The sequence below is a fragment of the Heptranchias perlo genome, chromosome 10, assembly GCF_035084215.1.
Source record: "Heptranchias perlo isolate sHepPer1 chromosome 10, sHepPer1.hap1, whole genome shotgun sequence".
Taxonomy (NCBI): domain Eukaryota; kingdom Metazoa; phylum Chordata; class Chondrichthyes; order Hexanchiformes; family Hexanchidae; genus Heptranchias; species Heptranchias perlo.
Genome location: NC_090334.1, coordinates 61,572,952 through 61,594,026, shown reverse-complemented (window position 1 = coordinate 61,594,026; position 21,075 = coordinate 61,572,952). Strand labels below are relative to the sequence as shown.

At 39.9% G+C, this 21,075-nt stretch overlaps 2 protein-coding genes across 2 annotated transcripts in view; one reads left to right on the top strand and one right to left on the bottom strand.

The window, feature by feature from the left end:
* The first annotated feature begins 902 nt into the window (after window positions 1-902).
* On the top strand, window positions 903-6,551 carry gphb5 (glycoprotein hormone subunit beta 5). Its single transcript, XM_067991045.1, has 3 exons — window positions 903-916; window positions 4,795-4,999; window positions 6,363-6,551. The coding sequence occupies exons 1-3, from the start codon at window positions 903-905 to the stop codon at window positions 6,549-6,551; spliced, it is 408 nt and encodes a 135-aa protein (XP_067847146.1).
* A 13,772-nt stretch (window positions 6,552-20,323) lies between these two features.
* LOC137326630 (rho-related GTP-binding protein RhoJ-like) overlaps window positions 20,324-21,075 on the bottom strand; it is a 45,092-nt gene continuing 44,340 nt past the window's right edge. Inside the window, exon 6 of the transcript XR_010964249.1 lies at window positions 20,324-20,434. The gene's annotated coding sequence lies outside the window, so the exon portion shown is untranslated. The remainder of the gene's footprint in view (window positions 20,435-21,075) is intronic.

The following is a 21,075-nucleotide window of genomic DNA, read 5'->3' as shown; positions in this document are numbered from 1 at the left end:
CCATCTTGAAAAGCACGTTGTCTTTTTAAATTGTCCAATCATGTTGTTACACTGGGATAGAAACTAGCACCTGACAGAGTTAATCATCAAATTTTGCATCCCACTAACACGACTGTAACCTAACTACATTCAGTTCTTTCACGTGCCCTGACTGTACCTCTAAAGCCATTATTAATCTTCACATGGCAAAGAGGTTACAGATTGCAGGACTTTTCCTCAGTGTAGAGATCAGGGCAGACACTCTCATTTATATTGATTATCTTAATTTGGTAAAAACAGATAAGCTATGGGACCTCTGATGTTTAAAATGTAGCAACCTGACTAAACCTTTAGTAGCCTAGGGACACTAGCTACTGTGGATTAGAAGCCTTGCATTATACTAACACAACTTTTGAGTTACGTTTAAAATTTTAACACTGTTACTTGATACCTGCTCTAGTTGCTCAAAAACTCTACTTCTAAAAATACTGTGCCCCACAGTAAAAAGGAGTTAAATGTTAATTCTCTTTACAGAGCCTGTACCTTCTCAATTTTATCTTTGGCTGTAACATTGCAGGTCAGGTATCCATTGATCTGAGCAGTCTGATGTCTGTGACAGGTTGGAGGGAGGAACTGCAGGACGCTGACATTGATTGACAGTTGCTTTCTCCATATATTCCCAAACTGAGAGCGCTTCGGAACCAGCAGCTAGAGACATAGCATCAGGGTGGGATGACATTGATCTGCCCGTAGATAAAAGGTCTTTTAGTCTTTTAAATTTTTTTTTTTTTTTTTAGAAACTTTGGTGTTTGTTTGAGTGAATGTTAAAGGTAAAGCTTTTGTTTTGTGTAACGTGAAGACTGAGAAATAGTTTGAGGAGTCTCAACTCTTCGAAGAGAAAGAAAACAGATATAGATCAAAAGATGTGCAGTCACAGGTGAGTGACACTTTCTCCCTAGTTTAGGATATTTTGATTTTTGCAACATAAAATCAACATTACTTAATCCTTTGATGCCTATGTTTTTAAAACTTTTACAGGGGCCAAGTGATGTCTAAGTGTAGTTTTACATTTGGTACTGGTATGAAAAAGTTGCCGTTTTTGAAGCAATGCAAATGACTAGCAGAGAGTTATACTAACTGCCTGTGCTGCTCTTGAAGTGTAGATAGAGCTCTGCACATATGCACACAGAGCTCTGCTCAGCAGTCACCAACTTTAAAGCTGCAAAAGAGCTACTTCATTCTATTATTATAAGCTTAAAGTTTAAAGAGGATTCATCTGGCCTACTGACTGCTTTTGAGGTTTAAGCTTCAAAAGTTATTCTGCAGCTGGTGTGAAACCGAAGCGGTGTAAGACTACTTCCTTCAGAAAACACGCCAAGTCAACGTATGTTCAGTTCAATTACACTGCTCATCTTGCATTGACATGACGCATGCACTATAGAGACCGCATAAGTTGTCTTGAAAAATATATAAGTAATTACTGGTTTCAATGTTAACCTTTCATGGTTGAAATTATGATTTTAACCAAGTTCAACTTTTATTTTAATTCGAAATTTTTAAAATCACGTATGACTTTTAAATTGAGCAAAGTAAACGGACGTTTTCTTTAGCAGAATGTAAACTTAAAACATACATTTACAAGTCGCTTGTGTTTAATCACATTTCAAACACTTGCATTTGTAAAGCAATAATTTAACTCTCCCAAAGGCTTCATGGCAGATGCACTAACCAGTGTGGGACTGAGCCATACAGACCAGGAAGCTCCCATGTTTGATTTTTAGCCTGTCCCAGCCAGGCTGCTGCTGGGGTGCCTCCAGGGCAAAGAAATTTTAAATCAGTCAGAGTTTCCATTCCAAGTCACTATCCAGTGACTCCATCCTGGAACGTGCATATGTACAGACAGGAATGAGCACAGGATCAAGCTTGATGGTGATGCTCACCACAGTCAAATGGTTTGCTGACACACGAAAGAAAAGACTTGTATTTATATAGCACCTTTCATGACCTTAGGACATCCCAAAGTGCTTTACAACCAATTAAGTACTTTTGAAATGCAGTCACTGTTGTAACGTAGGAAACACGGCAGCCAACTTCCGCACAGCAAGGTCCCACAAACAACAATGAGGTAATGACCAGTTAATCTGTTTTAGTGATGTTGGTTGAGGGATAAATATTGGCCAAGACATCGGGGAGAACTCCCCAGCTCTTCCTCCACTAGTGCCATGGGATATTTTACGTCCACCTGAGGGGACAGACAGGGCCTCGGTTTAACGTCTCAACTGAAAGATGGCACTCCGCCAGTGCAGCAATGAAGCGTCAGCCTAGATTTTGTACTCAAGTCACTCCAGTGGAGCTTGAACCCACAGCCTTCTGACTCAGAGGCGAGAGTGCTACCAACTGAGCCATGGCTGAATAATTGGGTGAGGGACCAGAGGGCTACTGGGACCTGTGGAAACGTACCCCAGTATGAGCCAGCACCTTCAAAAGAGGAGGGAAGAAAAATAATGAAATAATGTTTTTAAGAGTAAAATATTATTGGTTATTCTACCTTCAACATTATCTGACTCTTGAGATCATCTACTGTCTCAAAACACTACCCTACATATTTCTTACTCCATAACCCTCCTCCCCTCACGCCAATCTCTCTGTTCCTCTGACTCTGGCCTTTTGTGCAACGACCCTCCCTTCACTCCACAATTGGTGGCCATGACTTCAGATGCCCAGGCTTCACCCTCTGGAAATGTCTCTCTAAATCCCTCTGCTTCTCTACCTCCCTCTCCTTAAAAGTCACCTCTTTGACCAAGATCCTGGTCACCCCTTCCTAATATCTCCTTCTGTGGCTCAGTGTCCATTTTTCCCTTATGCCTCGGTGAAATGCCATGGGACGTTTTTCTATATTAGTGGTGCTATATAAATGCAAGTTGTTTGTAGCATTTATACAATCAAATTATTTACCTTAGGAAGAAATATGGGCTTATAGGAAAGAATAGGAGTGATATGCTCAGGAAAAAATTTGCTCTAATTAACATAGATGAAGCTAACCTGTGTATATAACAGATAATCCACATTGGAACTAAATTAAATTTTATGCTGGGAAACACTACAATTTGCATTTATTTATTTTATCTTTATATAAAATTGAAGCTAGGCCAATGCACTGTGACTTTAAATTGTAGCTCTTACAGTTGCAGGCTGAAATTACCTTCTATGTCTTGAAGCCTGACAGTAGAGTGAATATACAATACTAGCTACGAGCAACTGCTGATATTGGGGGTTATAGCCCAGCCAATCTTCCGAAGGGGAGTCATTAGTATGTTAATTGCACCAGGATATCTCCAGGTGTAAAATATTATATGTATTCAAATTGCCCGTTTAAGAGTAGATACAGGCATTATCTGTAATGTCTCTAAATTAACACCGGTGACATGAAAGACTTCTTTTGGCACAAAGGCCCTGAATTAATTACTCATCTTTAGTTCACTCAGTTCAATCATATTTCAATGTCACCACATGAAGACAGAATTCCATGAGGTAGAGATGCACAGTTACATAAAAAATTATCATCGTCAAACAAATCAATTCAACAATTCCAAGAAGGAACTTTAAGACTTTGGTCTAGAAATTGAATCATAGTGCCCGTTTTCAGTGCAAAACGGGTGATGAGTCCGATATGATGCGCGCTCATTCCACGCCGGGAAAGCGCCGCACACTATATCAGCTAGGGGTCCAGTAGTCGCCCAGGGCACCTGCCTGAAACTGACTTTAGGCCCATTGTGTATGCAAATCGGGAAGTTAATGGCCATTTCAGGGCCCTCTGCAAAATTGGTTCCTGATTGACTGCAGCATGCACTGTGCGTGCTGTGGTCAGTTTTCTCAGGTAAAAAGCAGCCAAACCAGCCGTTCTTAAAGGAACAACTGGATGATGCTTAGTAAAGAAAAATGACTTATCTGAATATGGGGCCAGGAGGAGCAGGAGTGTTCCTCCTGGCTCCACATTCCAATTGCTCACCTCCCACCCAATCTCCTTCTCCCACTGGATTTCACCATAGGTCCAGTGCTAGCATCCCCGTCAGATAATCTTCATCATCTTCATGATCAGTGCACTGCCTCTTAAGGCTTGACTGGCGTCCCAAGCATGCTGGTCATATCTTATGATGCAAAAGTACTAATTACACATAATTCACTTGCGCATAGGTTTTGGAGTGATAGTTTGTGGTTGTGTCAAGCACAAACCAATTTCTAGGCCTTTGTATTACTTTTCAAGTTAGGAAATAAGTAGTGTGTAAATTAAACATAGTTCTGCTATATCCATTTTGCTTCTGTGTGAGTTTATTTCTCATAATAAAGTCACATTTGTAGTTTAGCCTGAATTATATAGTCTGACAGACTGATGTTTCTCCATCTATTAAAGAGATCAGGAATACACGGTGGGACTATGGGGCACAAACTCAAACAGCACACAGGACCAATTTGCCAAATATGTCACTGTGCCCTCAGTGTAATTCTTTGAAGATCAACCTCTGCTGTAACTGAAAATTACCAGAGGAGTACAAGTGACAGGTCTGCTGTACATTGTGCAGCAAATTAAGGTCACAAGCACTTTGTTGCTTTTCCAATAATCATATTTTGTATTTATCTTGTTCCTAGACTCTTACAATCTTCTCTCAGATTCAGAATCACGAGAGATTAGATTGACATCTTTTTCGTCATAGGATAAACTATCATTTGCTACACGTGAAGTGTGCTGTATGATTCCTTTTTTAAAAATTTAGCCTATTTTTACCTTTAATAAACTAAAATGTGTGTTTATTTTAGATTGAATCTGCACCACATAATATGGGGGAGTCTTATTCTTCAGTTGCTGGTTGTTTATGTAAATATCCTTCCAGCCACCAACATCAGCTTGCGGACATTCATCGGTTGTGCTGTAAGAGAGTTTACATTCCTGGCCAAGAAACCTGGTTGTAAAGGATTGCGAATCAGCACGGATGCCTGCTGGGGTCGATGTGAGACCTGGGAGGTGAGGCAGGGAAACTGATTGTATCATTTCGATCACGAGTTCATTTGCTGCACTCAGCTGGAAACAAACTTAAAACTGAATAAAGATGTGAACCCATTTCTGTAACGTCCACTATACAAAATGGCATTTTCTAAAAACTGGAGATAGGAAATTTCTTAAAACATTAACACATTTAACTTTTTTGGCACCATTGATGTAAATTCAAAACGTGCAAACCCTGTAAAAATACGTGCGGTATTTTGCATAAGTACTGCAATAATACTTGAAATGAAAGGAGTGTTTTTTCAACCGTCGATCGTTTCTGATGCGATCAGAGCTGTCAACATTGGCCCTGTAATACTGAGCAATGATTATTTCAATCTAAGCAAATTCTTATCTCCATTTTTTGTTGATGCTGATTGTTACTTTCACGGGAGAATTTAACAACACAATCTCATAAAAGACCACTTTCCTACATGTTCAGGTTATTTCCACATGTGTAATAAATAATAATGATGGTAAAGATAGAAAATGAAAATGTGAAATACATCTCACATTAGAACACAAGAATGTTTAGGAACAGAAAAAAAGAGCCATTTGGCATCTGCCTCCCACCACATCACTCAATCAGAAACGGAACTGGTTGCCACTCGCATCCAGGTATACTGTTTGCTTCAATGGCCTTTTCTGGTAACCTTTTTCCAAAAGTCTCTGAGTGAAAACTTACCATCTGCTTTCCTTTCTTATTCGTACCTTTTAAATATGAATCTAGTTTAAAAAAGTATTACCTAGTCTCTCCCCTCCTAAACAAACAACACACTTGTATTAAACTGTGGAGATGCCGGTGATGGACTGGGGTTGACAATTGTAAACAATTTTACAACACCAAGTTATAGTCCAGCAATTTTATTTTAAATTCACAAGCTTTCGGAGGCTTCCTCCTTCGTCAGGTGACGAAGGAGGAAGCCTCCGAAAGCTTGTGAATTTAAAATAAAATTGCTGGACTATAACTTGGTGTTGTAAAATTGTTTACAATTGTATTAAACTGTCATGGGTGAACTCAGAGTATATTTTTCTCCGTTTACCAATTTTAGCAAGTAAGTTGGCATGTGTATAAAATGGAGAAATGCTTTATTGCTCAGCTGACATTAGCAAACACAGGAAAATATACTCCTAGTGTATCAGTAAAAGTTTAATTCCTTATTGAGGGAATATAAAATTGGACCCTGGCAGCAATGTGCAGACTAAAACAGCTTTAGGGTAGAAGTTAAAGTACAACTGTTAGTTGGCTTTTTCTCTTATTATCTGCATGCTGATAATACATCGTTCTTCTTACTGTTCCTGGAATTATTGTGTAAGTGTTGTCCTATGCTTTTGCTCGCAGAAACCGGTTCTCGACCCTCCGTACATAGACGCACACCATAGGGTCTGTACCTATAACGAAACCAGGTTCATCACGGTAAAACTACCCAACTGTCGCCCTGACACAGATCCATACTACACCTACCCCGTGGCAGTGCGATGTGACTGCAGTGTCTGCTCAACTGCAACTACTGAGTGCGAGACTCTATAAAAACTTCACCTTTGCTTGAAGACCAAAAGTAAATGTTACAGAAAATAGCACATTTTGAGTATTTTGATTTATTAATTGAAGCTGAAATCAAAATATATATTTCCATAGTAAACCTTATATGGTGATCATATAATTTCCCTGGGGGGGGGGGAAGATGATTATTTTATTCAAAGTAAAAGAAAAATATTTGAAAATGATATGGTCACCTGTTTTTAAAAAGAGTTGCAATAATCTGTTTAGAAAAGTATCTATCATTTTTTAGTATTTTTCCTATACTGAGAACAGTAGAATCTACAGCACAGACACAGGCCATTCACCCATCAAGTCTACACTGATGTTTTTCTCCACTAGTCACCTAGTCTAATCCCACTCTGCTGCTCATTCTCCATATCTTTTAATATTCGCCTTTTCAAACAACTATCTAATTCTTTATTTTTTAAAATGGAGTCTGCTTCAATAACAGTTTGTGGCAGAGAACTCCCCATTCAAACTATTCTCTGCATAAAGACATTTCTAACCTTCCCTTTTTAAATTATCGATCTCATAACACATGGGGAGTCACCACCAAGTGCTGTATTCAAGTCAAGCAGGGTTAGAGGGTGGAAGGGAAGAGCGTTGAGGAAAGGAGAAAGAAGAGGGAGAAAGGAGGGAAGGGTAAGGGAGGGGAAGAGGACGATGGAGTGAAGAGAGGGACACGAAAGGGGGAGGTGAGGAAGATGGAGGAAGGTGGATGGCGAAGAGGACGGGAATGGGAAGAGGTGAGGGGCGGAGGAAAGGGAAAGCAGGGGCAGGTGGATAGGGACAGAAGAGCAAAAGCAGGGGAGGATGAGGGTGGTAAACTCTTTCAGTGATCATTTTTCATTCTGGGAAGTGAAACCAGTTTTTTGTACTGCCAGGCCCGATGATGAAGAATGGAAACTCAGCTGGCTTCATTAAAGGTCAGTGCAGCTGTGTCTTTTCCATTGATGATCCCGGGGATACTGATCACTGATGCTGTATTAGGAAGAGGAAAATTATGTTGAAATGCAGAAGTAACATTTCTTTCCTTTCTGAAAAATACCTAGAGCCAAGGGCTTTTGAGACTTCTGAGACTTTTTGCTTGAAGTACATGTATTCCTGCAGTGTCACCCACTGGTCAGGATATGCATTTGCAGGAATATGTGAATAACCAGGATGGAGCTGAAATTTATGTTTCTGGTTGTAACGTTACATTTTAATCTTTAGATGCACTATCACAGCGCCACCCACCTTGTAGCGGGTATTGCATGGACGGTTGTGGGCTGCCTTTCATGTATGATAATGTATGATAGATTGATGCCCTCTGATTACCATCTTGTCAGTGGAAACTGTGTACATTCATGTAACCCTTAATGATCTTAAAGTATCCCTATCTAGGTCACACCATAACCTTCTCAGCTTTACCTATAAAAAGCCGTACTTCCTCAAATGTATTTTCATTACTATAACTCCCCATCCCTAGTAACTTCCTAATGAATCTATGTTGCACCTTTATCCATGATTTTACATCCTTCCCATAGTGGGGTGCCAAAAACTCTACACAATATTTCAGCTGTAAGTTAACTAATGTCTTGGACAAGTTCAACATTATGTCCTTGCTTTTGTATTCTATGCATCTAGATACAAAATCAAAGATTCTCTTTTTATGGCTTTATCTATTTCTGCTACCACCTTTAATGTCCTGTGTGTCTGCACACCAAGGTAGCTCTACTCTTCTACTCCGTTTAAAATCTTATCATTTAAGGTGCATTTCCTTTCCCCATTCTTACTTACAAAATCTAATATTTCGCATCACTTTACATTGAATTACATCTGCTGCCTATTTGCCCATTCTGCTAATCTATCTATGTCTTCCTGTAGTCTTTCACAGTCCTTTCGCAAGGTTGCTTAATAGAAATGCATCATATTCGCTGGATAGCTCTCATCTGCATTGAAAAGTAATATCTTGTCCGCATGTCTGACATTAACCTGAAGTAATGTAACCAGAAATCTATTCTACTTGTTCCTTGACATCCATATTAAAAACATAAGAAAGCATGGGATGAGAAAAGACTATTTAGCCACCAAACCCATTCTTTCTGCAGCCCTTGTGCACTACTTCATCACTGACTGTACTCCACCCATATAACCTCTTCAGGAAAAGTTCTTCTCAAATTCTCTAAAATCTTCAAAGATAATCAACCAGGATTCCAGAATATTTATCTGTCTTTCTATATTCACTATGTAAACACTACTTAAATCTATTCTTAATAGAATTTTGGGTAAACAGGAAAGGAGCAGATTAATTACTACCAGTCTGCTGCTCATGGATGTTACAAACAGCTCTGCATGCATTCAGAACACAGATGTCAAAGAGATGCCTGATTATAATCATTAACACTAAAGAACAGTGCCTATTCTCAGCTCCTGGTAATGTTCTCCCTTCCATTCAGTCTACCTCATACAATGGAAAGTAAAATTATTAGCACTCAGTGAGGCTAAGTCCCTTCTACATGCTATTAATCATAATCCATTTCCCTATATGTGGAAGAACAGAATTTCAACATTCTCCCTAAAACAAGCTATATTTCAGGAGCAGTACTATCAGGATCTGGATTTTCTGTTATAGAATTTTAAGTTAAACTGCCATTAATGAACAAACTTCCACCTTCGCAACATTTCTTGCCTCAAAGATCCCCCACCACCACTGCTGAAATCCTTATCCATCCTTTTGTTACCTCAAGACTTGATTTCTCCAGTGCCCTCCTCACTGGACTTCAGAGGTCCATCTTACACAAATTCCAGAATTCTACCACCTGCATCCAGTTCTGTGCTAAGTTCCTCTCACCCATCACCTTTGTCCTCACCAAACTTCACTGACATCTTGCCCCCAATGCACCAAATTAGCCATCTTTATTGGATATGCCATGCTGATTACGTAAAAATGTAAACATAACCCCTAATAACAGAGTTAGCCTTAATGCAGACCACAATTACTAACAAATGTTATTCTTGTTTAAAATAATTTGCCTTGCAAATGGCTTTTAATAATAGTAGTGTTTTATTATTTTACTACATTTAATTAGTACTTGTGCTTAATTGCCAGTTGTTGCAACAGGAATATAATTTTCCTTGTAAGGTTTGGGTAATGAATTATGAATTATTCTAATTATGTGACAATATTAATCAAGTGGGAGGTGCCAAACACATTTGTTATGTTTTTGTTAACTCACAAAATTGTCACTCTCTTTCTGTTAGTAATTTGTTTTTTGCTGATCACAAATAAACTGCATTGGGGTTTAATTAGTGTTTTATATTTAATGCTTTACGGTTCATTTTAGCTGTATACTGTCCCTCTCACTAAGGATGTTTTAAAATGTTCAAGCTTATATTTCCCCTTCTTTATAGGCTTTCCCTGTATTATTCACCATTCTCTGGTTTGGCTGAGAATACAGGCAATGTTTCTCTCTGTGCACCTCTATATCTGCCAGTAGGATGGAGAATGGAGCAGCTTCTGGTGACTCATGCAGATTTTTCCTCCCTCCCACTGGAGAAGTGCCTGGCTTTTCCTCGGTACTTCTCTTGGACAGCTTGGCTGATACTGGGAATTGCGGGTACAAAGCCACTCTACTGTTGTGTGGTGCTCTTCATGACTTTGGTATCATTTGCATGGACAGGCTTAAAGGGCTCAAAACCCAGAAATCATCAGAGACAGACAGTATCTATTGAAGGATGATAAGTGAGACAAGGAACAAAGTATGTGAAGAGTCGATGGTCACTGCGAAGGAGCCAATGAACACAGGGTGGGGGGAGGGTGTCCCACTAGAATGGAAACAAGCCATTCTGACACCTATTTTCAGGAAAGGTGACAAAACAAATCAGGGTAACTACAGATCCCGTTCCTCTTGCATCACAACTGATAAAATAATGGAATTAATCATTGGGAACAATCTTGAGGAAAACCAATATGAAAATAACCTATTGAGTGGCAGCCAATACTCTTTCAGAAGAAGCAGGTTCATTCTAACACACATGACTATTTTTTGGAAGTGACATCCCAAGTGGATGTTGGAAAGTCCAATGATATAGTGATACATAGACATTCAGAAATCTTTGATAAAGTTCCACACAAAAGTCAACACACAAGCTTAAGGCAGTGGGTGTACTAGATAAGCATTGTTGGGGGAAGAGGATTGGCTGAAAGAGTTAGGGGGGTGATGTTGGGCTGGGGAGATGTACTGAGTGGAGTGCCCAAGGGATCATTGCTGGGCATGTACGGTTTCTGATCGACATAAATTATCTGGATTCAGAAGTTGGTCAAACACGCAGATGATTCCAAACTACCTGGGGGGTGGGGGCGGAGACAATAGAGTCTGATGAAGTAGTTCAGTAATTACAGAAGGACCTAGACAATATTTGCAATTGGGCAGAACTACAGCAGATGAAATCCAATCGAGGTAAGTGCAAGGTCTTACACATAAGAAGAAAATAAATTGGGGACATACCTAATGAATGGTGTTGAGCTAACCAGGAAAGAGCTGAAACAGAACCAGGACTAACCATGTCTAGTCATTTCAACAAAGCAAACAGAATTCTGAGCTGTATTGCCATTTCAATTAAGTTTAAGTCTGATGCCATCACGGTGAAGCTGTATAATGCTCTGGGCAGGTTGCACCTTGCAGTCAGTTCTGGTCACTGAGGCACAAGAGAAACACTTTGCACTGAAAGCAGTGCAGAGAATGACCTTGAGGCTGATCACCAGAACTGAGTTACAAGGAAAGGTTAGAAAAAATTGCACTGTTCAGCCTTGAAAGGAGGCGAATGAGAGGTGCTTAAGATACTACATGAATAAACAAAGTAATCTGGAGCACTATTTCAAGCTAAATCATTACTATAGGAGAAGGCAACATGGGATGGGTACAAAGTGGTAAAAGGCAAGTACAGGACTGATGTCAGGAAGTACTTCTTAACACAAAGTGATTTATAACTGCCCGCATGCTCTAGAGTAGGAGAGTTGAGGCAAAAACTGTTGGGAGTTATTCAAGAGGGAGTTAGATGGTGTGATGGGAGGGGCAGTGCTGGAAGCATTAGCTAGATGGACTGAATGTCACCCCCTTATCTGTACTTATCTTTGTGCAGTGCATTGGTACTTGCATCAACTGCACCACCAGCCTGCTAAATAAAGAGCTTTCTGGAATCAGCTGCTCATTCTTAAAAATACTATTAGCTGTCCACGTTTCACATTGAGACCATCAAATTTCAATCTATCTGTACAGTGAAGCGAAGAGTACAAAGACACAGCAAATGGTGAATTGTGTCATTCTCTGCATTGTTAAGGAAGCAATAATAAGACTGCCCGTTTGTCATTGTTAACAAGTTTTATTAAAGTTCAAGTGCAGAACACTGTTTTGAAAACTACTAGTCGAGACTAAGCTTTTGAGGACTGCAGCCACATATTTACTCATTATTATTTTGTTATAATTCTAATTCTGAATATTGAAAGAATTCAAATCAAATATACTACTGAAAATCTAACTCTAATCTGGTGCTCCAACCTACTGTGCCACTGGGGTACAGAAAAGCCAGAAGAATTGTGCAAGACTTTCATCATAATGATGTGTACATGGTGCAATGTTACATTTCTATGATTTATAACATTGCACCACATTTCCACAAATGGGGGAAAAAAATTGCTCAACAGTTATTCATGATGATGATGATGTGCCCCTTTAAGGGTCTGTAGCAAATCCTAATTTTGTTTAAACAAACTAATACTTTTTTCAGAACATTAGATATTGATTTGAACTAATGAAGCAGTATTTAATGTATGGTTACAAACCACTGGTTGCAAATCTTCATTTTCAGGTTTATTGCAGTAAATGTTATCATGCAAGTGCTAAGATGCTCTGAAATCATATCAGCAAGTAGCAATTTTTTTCCAGAATTAAGTAATGCCAGGTATACAGTCATGTACATTACAACATTCCTACAACAGTGACTGCACTTCAAAAGTAATTCATTGGCTGTTAAACCATTTGGGACATCCTGAGGTCATGAAAGGCATGCAAGTTGTTTCTATGTAGGATGTGGGTTTGTACTAATATACTGCACTGTGCAATGGAGTGATAATTCCATTCATCTAAGCTCAATTACCTTCTTCAGCTTCTATTGTTTTGAAAGCTATTGCCAGTCACATCTTTGCTAAATAATTGATTCCCTCTCCCTGCTGTTACATTATAAATCAGAATCGACCAAAGGATGCTCTTATTAAAAAAAAAAGTCCATATTTTGTGATTCAAAATTAGGTCAACAATGGGTAATTAAAGACTTGAATCTGAAAAAATTAAAGCATAAATTGAAATATTTTTCTTGTAACAAGCAGGCAACTAAGCAAAGTTGTGAATTTTAAATGCTTACATTTGCTAGTACCGATTTAAATGCGTTTTTTTTTACATGGAATTATATAGTCTACCGCATAGAAACAGGCCATTCGACCCATCTGGTCTATGCCGGTGTATGTGCTCCACACGAGCCGCCTCCCACACCTCTTCAGCATATCCTTCTATTCCTTTCTCCCTCATGTGCTTATCTAGCTTCCCCTTAAATGTATCTATGCGATTCATCATTGTCAGCTTTCATCAGATTAATAGACGTGAAGCTAATGAAATTGGTTTGGCCCATTCCAATAGCTCTGTCTCCATAGCACATGTTTGATAGACTAAGTAACAAAGAATAATTGGATTCTAGATTTGTTACCTGACAAGACCTGACCCAGTCCAGAGGCCAGGGCTGCTGTAAATATTTCTGTGAATATAAACTTTAGAATGTTGGGGTAGATTTTTCTTGATTGGGCTACATTATTAGCACCTGTCTGACTGACTGACTTAATATGTTGAGCCCACTTGATTGTGTGGGGTCAACGTCATTTACATAGAGGGAAATCACATAACGGGTACATTTAAAACAATGCGGCCACTTCAAAGTAAGTGGTCACATAAGGGGACAAAAATTTAAATTGTCTTTACAAAGTGGCAAATTTTTTAAAAAGTGTAATTTCCAGTCTTTTTAATGGCTGTTTGGATACCAAGAATGCCTGGTAAAAGCCAATGGTTGGGACAATAAATGAGGAGGCAGGAAACTGAGTCTGTAGCCAAATGATAGATTGGCACAACATTGCAACTCCCTGTTCAGTGGCTAATGGATTGGAGATATTTCAGAATGAGGTGGGAATGAGGTGGCAGTAAGGGGCGTGATGCTACAGGGTATCTACCATATAGGACAGCGTACCTGGAAGAAAGCAGAGAATGTGGGAGCAAACATAACTGTTATTACCAATGGCAGTGCCAGTCCAACGGTGCAAAGTCTTCACGGAAAATGGCATAGCTCTGTATTTGGCTGCCCCAGAATCTGTTTTTTAAATTTTTTTTCTCAGGATGTAGGTGACATTGGCGAGGCCATATTTATTACCCAACCACTGCAGTCTTTGTGGTGTGGGTGCTCGCACAATGCCATTAGAGCATAAGAACTTAAGAATTATGAGCAGGAGTAGGCCGTATGGCCCCTCGAGCCTGCGCCGCCATTCAATCAGATCATGGCTGATCTTCAACCACAACTCCACTTTCCTGCCTGATCCTCATATCCCTTGATTCCCCTAGACTCCAAAAATCTCAACCTTGAATATATTCAATGACTCACCATCCACAGCCCTTTGCGGTCGAGAATTCCAAAGATTCACAACCCTCTGAGTGAAAAAATTCCTTCTCATTTCAGTCTTAAATGGCTGACCCCTTAACCTGAGACTATGCCCCCTAGTTCTAGACTCTCCAGCCTGGGGAAACAACCTCTCAGCATCTACCCTATCAAGCCACCTCAGAATCTTATATGTATCAATGAGATCACCTCACATTCTTCTAAACTCCAGAGAATATAGTCCCATTTTTATCAATCTCTCCTCATAGGACAGCTCTCTCGTCCCAGGAATCAATCCAGTGAACCTTTGTTGCACCGTCTCTAAGGCATGTATATCCTTCCTTAGATAAGGAGACCAAAACTGTGCACAGTACTCCAGGTATGGTCTCACCAAAGCCCTGCACAATTGTAGTAAGACTTCCTTACTCTTGTACTCCAACCCCCTTGCAGTAAAGGCCAACACTTCATTTGCTTTCTTAATTGCTTGCTGTACCTGTATGCTAACTTTTTATGTTTCTTGTACGAGGACACCCAGATCTCTGAACGCCAACATTTAATAGCTTCTCACCATTTAAAAAATATTTTGCTTTACTATTCTTCTTACCAAAGTAAATAATCTTACATTTCCCCACATTATACTCCATCTGCTACCTTCTTGCCTACTCACTTAACCTGTCCATATCCCTTTGCAGACTCTGTGTTCTCCTCACAGCTTACTTTCCAACTACCTTTGCATCATCAGCAAACTTGGATACTTTACACTCGGTCCCTTCATCTAAGTCATTAATATAGAATGTAAATAGCTGAGGCCAAAGCACCGATCCTTGTGGCACCCCACTAGTTACAACCTGCCTACCTGAAAATGACTCGTGTATCCCTACTCTGTTTTCTGTCCGTTAACCAATCTTTTATCCATGCCAATATATTACCCACAACCCCATGAGCCCTTACCTTGCATAGCAACCTTTTATGTGGCACCGTATCGAATGCCTTTTGGAAATCCAAATATACTACATCCACTGGTTCCCCTTTGTCCACCCTGCTAGTTACACCCTCATTAGGTATGGCCATTTAATATTCTTACTGCTTTTCATTGTGATTATTTTTACAACTGAATGCTTTGCTAGGCCACTTCAAATGGCATCAGGAGTTAACCACATAGTCTGTAATGGAGTCACATATAGCCATTTGTATACCGTCATGGCCAAGTAGGTTCGCCTCTCCCAGTAAATATGGGCAAGAAGCTACCAGGAGGTAGGCACAGTATGCCTCTACTACAGCCTACCTGGCATCCCTCCATTTCCCATCCTCTTTTTCCTCCAAAAATCGTAAGGGGGATTTCTTTTGGGAAACCGATTGTCGCAGTCTCATTGATATACTACAACATTTGGCTTATGTCGGTTTTGCAGCTCACCATATTAGTGATTTTCAGGAGGGTAGTAGTTTAAAGTACATTATTTATTAAATTCAGCAGCTATCATGTGCAGACGTGTGTAAAAATATAATGCTCGCAGCAAGTTAAGATCTGATTTACTCTGAATTATCAGCCTAGAAATTGGATCACACCCAAATCTGTGTAGGGGATGCTGCACGTGCCCACAGAGGCTGGTGGCAGGACCATGGGAAATTGGTCTGCTGGCCTCATTTGTATATTACGGTGAGCTGCGGACACCAGTTGCAGCTCGTCAGTCCCGGAGTAGGAGGTGGGGAAGGCGGGGGTGGGAGATCAGCAATCTGGGAAGCCGCTTAAAGGCAGCATGCATGTCCGGGGGTGGGGGGAAGCAAATCAGAAGGGGGAGGAGCACAGCCCGGCAGCGGCTGACAGTTTTAATGTAGAGCCTTTGTCGGTGGCAGCTTCCAGCAGTCCTTTAATCCGCTGGATTGGCTGCTGTGCACCTGACAAAACTGACCGCAGCATACACGGTACGTGCTGCGCTCAGTCGCAACTCAAGTTGGCAAATAGGCCTGAAACAGGTGTTAGGCCCTAAATGTGCATAGGTATTCGGCCTAATGCCTGTTTCATGTGGGCGCCCTAACCAATATGGCATGTGACGCACTTCGCCAGCGCAAACGTCATACTGAGCCCTTTGTCGTCCGCTGCTCCTGTGAGAAGTGGCCACTGCACAATCAAATTTTTAGGCCCTTATGTTCAACTTGTTTTGTTGACACTATCTTATGCAATGACACATCATTTGGCCATAAATTGTTATGAGGGCTCAAAACCAGCAGATGGTAAATCACATCATATATCGAAGATGCTCTTTGATGAGCACAGATGTTCACAATGATTAAGAGAAGCTTACCTGTGCATCTTGAAGCTGTCAACCAAGCGTTTCCTTGGACTATAATCCATGACACCACCCTGAAAATGATATCACTGAATTTAAAGGATTCAAAGAAGAGCAATAAGAATGATTCTGAGACAGTGAAATTGGTCTACGATAATAGGACAAAATGGGCTCATTATGAATCGGCAGCCCGTTTTACACTGCACCCGATTTTCTTTTCCATTCACTAATGAGGGGCAAAATGCCTGTTTTAGAACCCCTTAGGGAAATTCGGATCTCCTGAGCAAAGCAGGTGTTAGGCCTTTCCATGGGTAACATTGGGAATTAGGGGCAATGGGTTTGAAAGTGGCGTATTATCAATTTTTTAAGAAATTAATTGAGTTTTTTTGATGTATTGCCACAGACTTAACTTCATTAAAAAAATTGCTTATGCTGGTGTGGTTTTATTTTGTAGTTGAATATTTTCCTCACTGTTTAAAGTGACATTTTGACCATCAGGGGAGCAATAGCAGGTGAATGAAACCTTCCCAAGCAATCAATTGTACCATCACACCAGTGTTATCACTTTGCTCCAGATGGCACAGTCATAAAGCATAAAATTTACCTGTGGTTACCTGAAGTGGCAGTGTAGTGTAGCCGGTACGCTGGAGGCTTTCCGCGACCGGTGGTCACCGCAGGGACTGGAGTGCATCCTCGATCGGCGGAATGAGATTATTATTTGACCTCGTTTATTCGGTTTCTTCTTTGGGTCTGATTTGTGGGTTTTATAATAAAAAAAAATTAAAGTTACTCCTTAACCCCCTCCCTTCTAAATAGGGGGTCCGAATTAAAAGAGTGGCAGTGTAGTGGGTACAGACCTGGAGTAGTAAACTCAGATTCTTGAGTTCAAATCCCATCATTACAAGTTGTGAAACTGAATTCAATAAATCTGGTAATATGTGGACCAGCACCAGAAAAAGTGACAATGAAAGTTGTTGGACTGTTAGAAAAATTGATTTACTGAAGAGAACCTAACACTCCTACCTAGTCTGGGCTACACATGACTGCTGTCTCATACTACATGGTTGATTCTTAATGCCTTCTGAAGTGGCCCGAAGCCTACCTGCAATACAAGTTCCCAAACTCAGCTGTGACTTTGTGAGAAGTCTGAGAAAAAGTCAGATGCTTCCACAGGAGAATGGGGCATGGGGCAAAGAAATCAAATTGAAGGGAGAGAGAAAAAAAAACACTCTGGGTTGCTTTTGTACACCTCTCAACTACTATGTAGCAGGCACTTTTATAGTAATGGTGTGCAATCAGTACCAACGGTTCAATATTCCTGTCACCACTGGACCAGAGAATATAAAAGGAGGAGAACTTGGAGCCTCAGTTATTCAGGATCTGACTCTTTGTGGGTCTAAGTGGCTGATGCAGGCAGGGGACAGGGTGTATCTTCTTCCTATTGGCCCTTTGGTGGGTTCCACAATCACCAGCAACTCACAGGCAAATTAAAAAATGGAGAAATGTGCTGGAGGTCACGGTATCCACTTGAATGCTGTACACCCAGCACCCCAAAATTAACATAACAGAATCTATAGTGACAGTGACCGAGGCCTGGGAACGGGTCTGTTGCCTGCCTTCTCAACTTGGAAAGGAGCATTACTTAGGAAGACTTCAAGAGAGGGAGAGAAACGTAATAAAAATAACTGACAAAGATGAGTGGATATTTAAACTCATATGTCTGCATTTCAACCAAAATTGAATTAAATTGCTTCAAATTATTTCTGCAGTAACACAGAAAACTTTTGAAGGGAATTAAAGCCTCTACAATTGCCAAGAAACTTTTGCAAAGGCAGCATGCAAATGCCAGTGATAAAACAGAACTCCTTAGTTAAAAAGCAAAATACATCCTAGTGCAGCTTGTACGTACATCCACTGTACAGTGGCAACAGCCTGACCACTGCAATGCACATGGCCAGCTTCATGTACATTTACATAAATTCAATCTATTCTCAATTGCTGTGGGGAAATTCTATCTAGGTGGCTTGCTCACTGGCATTGCCAGTGGTAAACATACTAACGCTCAACGAGATATAAATAAAATTGCATCCAATGTTCAGAAGATTACCCCTTACCATATCAAGTGAAAAAATGTTCTGACATACCTCGCCAGTGCAGATATAGTGCACTACCAGTCTGAGACCGATGGCTGCATAGAGTGATTTGCAGCCAGCAGCATAGTGTTATACTACGGACTGTGAAACAGACAGGTAAGAATTTTGTGTGCATGCATCCTTCCTTGCACTTATACCTGTGCCAACAAAACCCTGTTTGAGGTTATGAAATGCTGATTACTATTTAAACCCAATCTGACATTGCACTGGAGTTACACTTCATGCAGTTTCAAGCCCAAGTGTTGAGACCACCTCCCTGATTGGCCTCACATCGCTGCATTCTGCAGTCAGATCAGGTCCAGATTCTACTTGTTATAATTTCTTTTGCACTGCTTGAAACAATACAAAGTGGCAGTATTAGTGCACCCTTAAAATATATTTGAACAAATTATTTCCTTGATAGTATGAGGCGGTCATGATTTGCATGGCTGTATTCTGACCTTTTTTTGCCAATTTGTATTCCTTCTGCTGTGAGCCCTCTGGTAGTTCACTCAAGTAATCATTCTTTGTGGGTAGGCAGCGAGTCTTGGGAGGCTATTCAATTCTCAAGGAGTAGGGCGTTACAGCTGATTCAGATCCTGCTCTCACCCAATGACCGTGTAGATGGTTAGTGCTCCATAACCCAGGGGCAATTGTAGCACTTCTACCATCAATCGGTTGAGAACAGCTAACAGGAACTGAATGAAGGATTTTTGGTCTGTTTGGATCAGCTGCATGCTCTCCTTACCAACTGAGCCATAAACTGATTTATTTATAATGTATTTTACATATGTATAATATATCTTCTGAAAAGTTTTTAAAAACTTTTGATACAGGTTGTAAACCAAGAAAGCCTCAATGAACAGAAAGAGTACTTTAATAATGTTTAGAATTATTATTGTAAACAATTTTACAACACCAAGTTATAGTCCAGCAATTTTATTTTAAATTCACAAGCTTTCGGAGGTTTCCTCCTTTGTCAGGTGAACGATGTGAAAATGAAATCCTCGAAATGAAATCGCATTTATAATTCACAGAACAATGCTTGGTGATTACAGACAGTTTTTTCAACTGCCCGTTGCCAAGGCAATCAGTGTGCAGACAGACAGGTGTTACCTGCCAGGTCTCAGAATATACAAATCACCAAAAAAAACAACAAACAAAAAAAAAACAGAGATAGAGAGGTTTTTTTTTTTTGTTTGTTTGTTGTTTTTTTTGGTGATTTGTATATTCTGAGACCTGGCAGGTAACACCTGTCTGTCTGCACACTGATTGCCTTGGCAACGGGCAGTTGAAAAAACTGTCTGTAATCACCAAGCATTGTTCTGTGAATTATAAATGCGATTTCATTTCGAGGATTTCATTTTCACATCGTTCACCTGACGAAGGAGGAAACCTCTGAAAGCTTGTGAATTTAAAATAAAATTGCTGGACTATAACTTGGTGTTGTAAAATTGTTTACAATTGTCAACCCCAGTCCATCACCGGCATCTCCACATCATTAGAATTATTATGACTAGGTTTGTCTTAGCATAGGCAGGGAAGGACTAGTACGCTTATATTAGTGTTGGGTCTTGATGCCCCTACCTGTTGGACTCCTCTATACAGTAGTCAGATTTTGTCATAGCGTTAAAATGCCATCTTTCATTTAAGTATAGGTCCTAGGTTATCAGCTCACCATCCTTGTCAGGAACTTCAAAATGTGAACTCTACTGGGAAGAAGCTTGTAGTGCGCAGTTAGTGCCACTTTGATGGCCTTACTGCTAAAGTAGTCTGCCTGCATGTCAAAGAATAAAGAATGTATACCATGTTAGTAATGGATTTTGAAATAAATAATTTGCCATCTATTATATGCAAGCATAAAATGGTGAAGATTCAGCTTACCACAAAATCTGCAGAGGGGCCAAAAGAACACGTCTGCAGTTTTTCCAAAGCAGCAAATGCAATTAATTAGAGAACAAAAGATAGCCAGCCAAATATGTCCAATAAACTTTTACTTTCATCAAAAAAACTATGCACAATAAACTGAATTAAACAAAAATTAAAAGTACAAAGCAATTGCCATAATACAGCAAGAGCACTTAAATCTGTTGCATAGAAATTAAAAGCAAATATGGAATTAAGTATACAAATGCTAATTACAAGTCATATTCTGCATTTAAAAAGTATTAAATTATGTGGGATTTGCATTTCTATTGGTTTCAAGTTATTGCTGCTTCTGAAACTTCAATACCTGCATTTACCTAATATATGGAAACAATATTAAGGCACTAAAAAGATAAAGTACTTGGATACTGTAAGCAAAAACATTGGTCACACCAGAGACTCTTAGCACAGAATTCCGCCCAGTAAAACTGGAGTTATTTTACAACACTTATGCCGTACACTATTTCATGGTTACCAGTTTGAGAAAAGTGA